We start from the raw sequence: 8,987 nt of genomic DNA on the forward strand, positions 1-8,987 counted from the left end.
ATGATAAAAGTACACTTACCTCTGATGTGTTGGTTGATTAGTTAGATGCAAACAAAAGAGAAGAATCATGAGGACGAGACAGGACATGAACTGATTAAATTATAAGATAAGCACTTGTCCAGGCCAACATGGGTGTCCAGGTTGTAAAGCAGGTGCCTTGAATTCTGTATATACACACTACTTAGCATTCTTATATAATAAAATCTACACAGCATTTAACAGACTTTTGTTTGATCAGTGTAAATAACTGTGAACATAGTAAAGTTGTCATAATTATAGGCGATTTGAAAAGTGTTTTTGATTATTCTGAAATCATAACAAACAGCTAATAAAGGCAAAAAGGCATTTAATAGATCAGTTTAAGACATGAAACATAATAACACATTCATCTTAAATACTATTACATAAAGCAAGGCAAAGATAAGAAATGTTGCTCCGTAATTAGAAAACTCAATACAACCTGCCAGGAAAACGATACCGTTTTACAATAAATACGGTCCATGCCAAGTGCTACAGGGGTAGATCAGAAGTCTCTTGTCAAGAAAAAAGTAAGGGATGAGGCAGACTCTACTTCTCTTTCTGAACACAGCATCCTGAACACTCAGGGATTACTTGGCTGATCTGACTTCACACTGTTGAAGGTGAATGGAAAACTGGTAAATATAAATCACACATTTCTATAAGATTCCAGAGCAGTGTTTATCATCTCCAGCCCTTGGTAGGTACCAACAGTGCAAGCTTTCCAAACTTTCTGGAAGAAGAATAAGGCTGGTATATGATTAGAAACATAGAACTTATACACTTACTAGATCACCCATGGTTTTTTAGGGGGAGTTGGAAAACATGTCATGTTGGCACTTGCCAAGGGCTAAAGTTCAGAAACACTGCTTTACAATTTTAAGAAAAATAAACAAGAAAAGTTACCCTTTAGTGTCCATTTTCTCCACAGTATTGTCCTTGGATTTATCTTCTTCTTTCACATCTATGAAGAAACAAGGCGATGGGGGTTTTGTTAATGATTTAATGTGTGTACAGATTAAGCAAAGCTTAAAACATTAAAGCTATGACTTGGTAAAGATTACTATTCATATATGATATTTTAAAACCAAAAAGGTTCACAAGGGACTGCTGCCTTACTTCTGATAATGCATGGCATGAAATACAAGGAATAGTTTTCAGGATATACTACGGACTATTATCTTTATTAACATAATTTAAGGATTCACTCTAGTGCAGGTACTGTAGCTGGTACAATGCAGCTGCAATTAGCTAATCTGAATAATTACAACTCCTCTGACCACTCCATATCATTATTAAGTACACAGTCTGCATACTAACGGGGTGTCCAGTGCTGTTCTGATTACTGCAATCATTGTTGGAGGAAACCCAGCTGGCTAAGCACCCCAACTACTAACCAACAAATGTGTAAAATGAGAACACAAAGTAAGTATTAAACCAGAACAGCACATGGAAACATTAAATGATTTTAATTTTCTGAAGGATGTCAAGATGGGGATAAGCAGATCTTGATGAAATATTGGGCCATGTAAAAGCAGATGAAAATAATTTTCCCCAACAAAAGCACCCTTCTCTTCCCAACCTTCCAAGACTACAAATTCTCATCCAATTTTTGTCTCATGGATAGTAACAGATGAGAATGACGTGTGTACAGCGGCCGACCGGCGTCTTTCATGGATACTTCTTGACAGATCCACGAACGACCACAATGCATGTGAAGGGGAGAGAGCAGTGGGTTGCTGCTTGTGCGTTCTCTCCCCTCTCCATAGAGCAAAACAGGTACAGCGCTCCTTCATTCATCTTTCAGTCTTTTGTCATTGGAAAGGATTGTGATAAATCCTTTCCAACAACAAAATTCTAACGTGTGTACGTAGCTTTACCTACATGTTTTGTTCTAATATTTATTCTATAGTTATAAAGAAGTTCCAAATTCATCAAATTATAAAATTCTCTGAACTAAAAATATTCTGTCCTCAAACCTGGGTCCAATGGGTTGTGGCATATTCATTCATAATGCAGCAGAAACAGCTGGTAATGCCAAAGTTTTATCATGAAGATCATCTAATCACTATATAAAGGCCAACACTGCTGTAATAAAGAATTATAATGCAGAAAAAGTATTGTGCTTGCATAAAAATGACTTTCGCTAAACTGAATTTTTTATAAAGGAAAAATAATCACGCTAACTTGCCATATATAAAAATGGTATACAATCAATCAAAAGCTGCTATAGTAAAATTTTAAAGAAATATTCAATTTGTGAAAAATGTGTAACACAACACTAAGAAATTAGCACGGTTATTTGGTTAGCACTAAGAAATTAGCACAGCTTTTTCACAAATGAAAGATTTATAGGCCTAGCTTTTTATGCTTTTCTTTATGTACGGTAATTGTATCCCATAATGGGAATACATATTTAGGCAGTCCATAAACAGAAAAATCTCTCATGAAATTACAAGCAGTTGGGAAATTTTTATCATGTACTGCTGTACCAAACTCTCAAACCTTTTCTCCAAAACTAAAAAAGCAGTAAATATTCATTAAACGGTGATTATCTTTTCCATAGAGAGACCCACACAATTAGCCAAACTTTGAAACATTAAAGTTATCCCAGCAAGAGATCACCTGTGCCCCCCTTCCCCGCTGTGCATTGCTCTGAAGGAATCACTAGGCTGGTCAGAATGTTACAGATCATTGTAAGGGTTTAGATTGGTAAATAATCTCAGACTGGTCATAGAAGATGCCCCCAGCATAGTTAAACAGTACAAGGGCAGGAGGCTACAAAGTGACCAAGAAGGAATAATGTAAACTATCAACTTTTTAAAGTATATGGGAAACACAAAATTACTTGGGTTGGCAGACATGTTGCCTATAGGGGGTTTCACAAAGCAGCTCTGCCCCAGAAGCCAGGTGAGCAAGTCACATCCTCCATACAATGCAGTTTTTCTGACAAATTATAAAGAATAACATCTAGAACAGTGAATCTTTTTGGCATGTAAGGGTGACATTATTCCCAACGGCCAGCAATGTAAGAGGCATTCTTCCTACTGACCACCACACTAATGCACTAATGAATTAATATAATAATTATAGCAGGGGTTTCTTGGAGATTGAAGTTTTTTTAAGGGTTCCCTCCATGTGAAAAGGGTTAAGAAAAGTTGCTTTAAAATCTACCTGTTTGCTATTGCTACAGCACCTATTTTCCATATTTACATTTAATACACCCAATAGTAAAAACATCCCACAGTCAACGCTCTATCCTACAGATAAAAAAAATGGGATAAAGAAGTGTTTACCTTGCAAATGAGCAAAATTAGTTTAAAACATATGCAGGACAAGTAATATAAACCATGTTCGATGCAGAAGTGATAGATACATGAAAGCTAAATACACACAGATGTGAAAGACGTATGTTAAACTGAAATATGAACCAGATGCACAAACCTGATTTTTTGTCATCATTTTCTTTTTTATCTTCTTCAAGTCTAGCTTTTTTTGTTCCCTTTTTATGATCAGAAACATTGCGTCTTCCTCCTTCACCTTCATCTTCGGAGTCTGAGAACTCTTCTTCACAGGCTATCCGCTTGTCAGAAGCTCGTACTAGAGTGCAGAATTATTAGAATGCAAAAGAAAGCAGTCATGCTTCAGAAAACAAATAGATATATTTTTAGTGTAGTCACAAATAGGTCAATGGAGCCCCCAAAAATATTCAATATATCTTTTCATTGTTATGTCAACTTATTTTAAATGAAGCTGGCAAACTGACTACATTTATATCAAAAGGAAACACGCTTTTCTGCCCCTTAAAGGGGTAACTATCTTGCTTAAAAAAAAAAAAGTTTATAGTACTGCCGAGTGCAAGCATACAAACCATTAGGGTTAGTATAGGTGGATAAAATGCCTAACAACTAAAACCATAAGTATATTCTATATATCACTTGCAATTACTGGGCCATTCCTGACCACCCAAGGAAGCTGGAGGCACTTAGCAAACATTTAGATTCTCCAGCTTGTAGGAAAACCGTATAAAAGAAGAACCAATCAAAACACTATGACTGCTGCACTGGTCGTCAATTTTGGAAGATGACAAATCTTCATGAAGCAATGACTAACCCTAAGACAATAACTTATCTCCCTGTCCATAGTTTCCGAATAGATATCTTCTCACCTGAAGGCAATTTTTTACCTATTCTTGCTTACAACTTGGCTAATAACCCTGTCTTGTCCACCAAAGTGCATACATTATCATTGTGGCAACTTTGCATACTTGAGCTTTTCAGTTTGGTCATTAATATGCGAGGAGGATTATTTTCCCAATCTTTATTCAGAACATCATAAATTAAAATTAAACCAAGTTTTCTCCCTTGTATTAGGCCATACCCCTGCCATTTGGCTGTCTAATGCCAGTACCCCAGTGGCTAAGTCTCCAGCATTCAAAAGCATAGGAATATGATGGGTCTAATCTCAGCTGGGAAAAAAAAGTCATTTACAACCTGAGTCTAGAATAGAAGGCTCTCCTAGCCTGGGGTGCTTATATATCACCATTCACACATGTATACACTGTAGACAAATTAATTTTTTTCAGGTTTTAGAAGCTACAGGTAATATGCTGTGACCGGTGTTTTTTGCCCAAAGACTGGCTTTAAGAATTCCTAAAAACTTTACATTTACTTACTTACAATTGCCATAATCTATTTTCTCATTTTTGAATTGTTCACTTGCACTTGAAGCAGTAAGCCATCAGATGTGTTGCTGAAGGGAGAAGCTACTTGTAGCGTCTTTCCCGACGCAGCTGTTCAGTGGGATGAGGAAGCAGTAAGCGCACCCCAATCTCATGGCCAGTCTGAACATAGCCTAAACCTCTGCATTATCACTTAGCTTTGCAAATTTCTAACATTATCTGAAGAAATCCTTGTTTTACTTGGCTGAAGTGACAAAATAGTTGACAACCCACATACATAACACATTCATACTGGTAATAATTATTATTACTGCTCACTAGAAATACGCTTATCTGGATCTTCTCCTTCCTCGTCTCCACTGTCCTCCTGAATGGCATCTTCTGGTATGGCTTGCATCTGGACACCAGGTGCATGTGGCAGCATACGTAGATTTTCAAATAAGCGCTGTCTAAGGAGCAAAACAATAGAAGTGTGATCAAGAACAGCAACATGTGCAATGCCATAAAAATAAATTAGACTAAAATGATTCAGGTTTATCAAATTAAGGAAGTTGTCTGAATATTAGCCTCCACTGAACAATACAGATAAATATGTAGGGGTAACATATCTATAAGGATTTTAAATAAGCTAATAAATACTTTTTCTAACATATGCACAACCATAAGTGTACACTTGAAGTGGAGTGCAGGGACATATACTTCCTCTTACTCTGTCACTTTGTCTCACTTTTTCACCATCAGCTTCCTAATAATGACTTGTCAAAACGTCCATTCAACTGTAAAGCAGCCATCATTACACTGCGCTACACACACCATAGCCTATCCCATTGATAAAAGTTGTGTTGTGGTGTCCAGTGAAGTTCCACGGAGTTTTGCGGGCTCAAAGTTTTTAAAATCTAAAAATCTGTTGACAGCTGGGGTCATTTGAAAGAAGAGATCTGCTGGCAAATGTTTTTAATGCCTGTAAACTGACTGTGGTGCATAAGCCCTATGGTGATGTACAGCTGGAAATAGGGAAGAGTAATGAGATGACTAACACACATATGCAGTTTTTTTTTTGTTTTGTTATTGGTGACTGAAAAATGGTAAAAGCAAAATACACATTAGTGCTGGAGACTGAAGGGATTGGGGGGAGGAGGGGGGGGGGGGGGGGATGTCATCAAGGTTGAAATGAACAAAACAGTTGTTTGCTTTATAGCTGCTCCTCCTTCAGCTATGACTTGGGGGGGGGGGGGGGGGGGGGGGCAGAACAACACTGAAATAGGAACCCATGCAGAGGTGAGGGTGTCCTAAAGTATGCTGGACATAATGCATCTTATACTGAATGGCTGTCTCTTCCCTATAGCTGAAAGTCTGAGCACCTTATTCCTACTTTTTTAGCAGAAAATCAGTCAATAAATTCTTCATTTAATGCCCAAACCATTTTGGAGAAGAGTGGTCAGCTTTTTATTGTAGTATTTTTCCCTACAGGGAAATAGTCCTGACTAGGTGAAAGCTTGTATCTGTTGGGGAGATTTTCCATAATCTTCTGCCCTACAAATGCGGAAACAGGGAAATTACATTACACTGACAAAAATACAAGTTAAAACCTAACCCTTCTCAAATCTATCCTAAAATGTTCTGGATGGAGTTGGGATAAATATACAACTAAATGTATCTAACGTTTTAGGATCAAATTGTTGGAGAACCATTTGCATTAAATACCAATAGACACAGATACATCTCTTCTAATACCATAAAGTATGAATAGGTTTAAAAGCAAAAATAAAAGCAAAGTGAAAGGTAACACAAAATAACACATGTGCACTAAATCTACTTACTTTATTTTCTCCATGTATTCAGGCGTGTTTTGATTGGTCATGTTAGAAGGACTGATATGAAGTTTGAAATCTGGCCCAAAATATTCAAAGTAATCATTGTATGGTAGCTCTGAGAAAAAGTAAATACATGAAATATTAAACACATTAAATCAGCAAATAAAACATAAATAATGTTTGTCAACTGCAAATAGTAGAAGACAGGAAATATATTAAATCCAAGTTGCATTTTAAACAGAAAAAATTGTATATAATCAAAACTTAACATAATATAATGTATTTCTCTAGTATGTCTAATAGTTTGTATCCTCTAGTTAATGTTTATGCATGCAATATTTAAAATCCTCTCTGGTCCCCCCCATCCCCAAAACTCTATAGTCTTTGTAACTCATTCTACCATTACTAGTTTTTGCTATATTGAAACAAAATTCCAATATAAAGACATTTGACCAAAAAAAAAAAAATTACCTCACTCAATGCTTGCATAAATAAAGCCATGTACAGTTCACGTCTACTACACTTACCATTTGGAATTTCACAATCCAGTGCTACAGCAGTCTCATATGTCCAGCAGCGAGCAACATTGCGAATCGTATATCCTCCACCACCGAGCATCAGCAAAGGCAAGTTGAAAGTTTTTACAACTTCAACACACTTTGCATGACCTGCAAAAAAAATGACACACACAAAAGAGTAAATTCAAAGCAGGGATGTGGGATATAAAATGACAATACAGTATATAGCCTCTTAAGAAACTGCACTGACTTTATATATTTCAAGTGACAAACTGGGAGACTTGGAAACAAATTACTATAAATATATTCAATGTATGAGAATGAGCCATTATGTTGGTGCCAACTGGCATTGGAAACAACTGAAAATGTCATTAGCACACCAGTGTAAACAACCAGCAGGTTTTTCTAAGCTGTTAAAAGCCAAATGTGTTCATTGTGAATGAATAATTTCACATATAAAGAGCAGTGAAAAGTCACAATGATATGGTTTACAGCTCTTATGCTGCCTGTTAAAAATATGTAAATAGTTTATTGTCCGTAGTCTGTTTGGTGCACTTTAACCTTGGTGTAGGGATCACCGGGTATTTTAATAAAAGCTGCAGATTTACAAATACTGAAAATTTTACAGTCACTGTACATTAACATTCTAAAGCTTACATGATATTTTAGGGATTGGGTTTACATATACTTACATATATTACCTAGGCTTCACTACAGTCAGCGAGCATTTCCAGGTATAGGAAAGCATGTCACCTGCTCTCCTGCAACAGCGCTCTGGTCAAGAAGCCAAAAGTCAGGTCCAGGTATTGTAACATGATCGCCATGTATGGGCAAGGTAACTAAACTGCTTGCTCACTACAAGAGTATTTTCTTTTTTTGTTTTACAATGAAGAAAGGATGTAACAAAAGGAAATGGGATATTACAGTTACCTTTTACCGTTAAATTGAAACACCCCAGGCGATCTCCAGACAACGAATCGGCACCACACTGTAAAACCACCGCACTAGGCTGGTACATCTCCATTACTTTGGAAATGATCTGTGTGGGAAAACAATATGATATAAAATCAAAGCAGTCCTTATTGATTGAAGATAACGAGCATAAATACCGGGTAATAAAAAGGAAAGTAAACGTTTAAATCCTGCTGCAGGCAAGATTATTTGTTTTTTCAGAAAGCTCACCCACATACATAAAATGTATATAAAGATAACTTTGCATATACCATATATATTACATTTTTGTCCACACTGGGAATTTAAATGATGCATTATACTTACTGGCTTAAATATTTGTCCATATGATTCATCATCAATTCCATCCCTCATTGGGAAATTGACCGCATAATACTTGCCTTTTCCTGCACCAATATCCTGGAAAAATAAAAAAAACATTATTTTAAAAAAACCTTAAAGACACATAAGATAAAGGAAAAATTAACACAGGACTGTGGACTCTTTCCCAAGCCAGTGTTACAGTTCTGGGTGCCTGAGCTATAAACATCGATGACTTTATTTAAAAAATACATTATAGAAATAGGATCATTACAGTGTATTTTGTCTTGTTCTACAATTTTCAGATTTAGGGAGTCAGACCTATATTTTACTTAAGTTTAAGCTTAGGAGATAAACGTTTGCTTCTGACTAGGGCGTGGTTTAATTACCGTATTTTCCGGCGTACAAGACGACTTTTTAACCCCGAAAAATCTATGACAAAGTCAGGGGTCGTCTTGTACGCCGGGTACCAGTACTTACCTGCAGCGTCCGGTGTCCCCGCGAGTCCCCTCTCTGGTCTGGCGTCCCTGCGAGTCCTCCTGTGCCTCCTTCTGTCTTCCTGCTTTTCAGCTTTCACGAGTCCTCCTGGGCAGGCTCGCGTTGCTTTACAGCAGGACTCGTGTAAGCTGAAAAGCAGGACGTGGGCCTGGATTGGCTCTCCAGTGGAGAGCCTGGATTGGCTCT

At 37.0% G+C, this 8,987-nt stretch overlaps 1 protein-coding gene across 1 annotated transcript in view; it reads right to left on the reverse strand.

The window, feature by feature from the left end:
* Positions 1-329: 329 nt before the first annotated feature.
* Positions 330-8,987, reverse strand: part of HDAC2 (histone deacetylase 2) — a 34,251-nt gene continuing 25,593 nt past the window's right edge. The window contains exons 7-14 of the mRNA XM_072408779.1: positions 8,310-8,402; positions 7,962-8,070; positions 7,041-7,181; positions 6,520-6,628; positions 5,018-5,148; positions 3,463-3,618; positions 925-982; positions 330-632 (exon numbers count right to left, since the gene is read on the reverse strand). Of these exons, the coding sequence (XP_072264880.1) occupies positions 602-632; positions 925-982; positions 3,463-3,618; positions 5,018-5,148; positions 6,520-6,628; positions 7,041-7,181; positions 7,962-8,070; positions 8,310-8,402 (828 nt within the window). The 3' untranslated portion in view covers positions 330-601. The remainder of the gene's footprint in view (positions 633-924; positions 983-3,462; positions 3,619-5,017; positions 5,149-6,519; positions 6,629-7,040; positions 7,182-7,961; positions 8,071-8,309; positions 8,403-8,987) is intronic.

The sequence above is a fragment of the Pyxicephalus adspersus genome, chromosome 4, assembly GCF_032062135.1.
Source record: "Pyxicephalus adspersus chromosome 4, UCB_Pads_2.0, whole genome shotgun sequence".
NCBI classification, from domain to species: domain Eukaryota; kingdom Metazoa; phylum Chordata; class Amphibia; order Anura; family Pyxicephalidae; genus Pyxicephalus; species Pyxicephalus adspersus.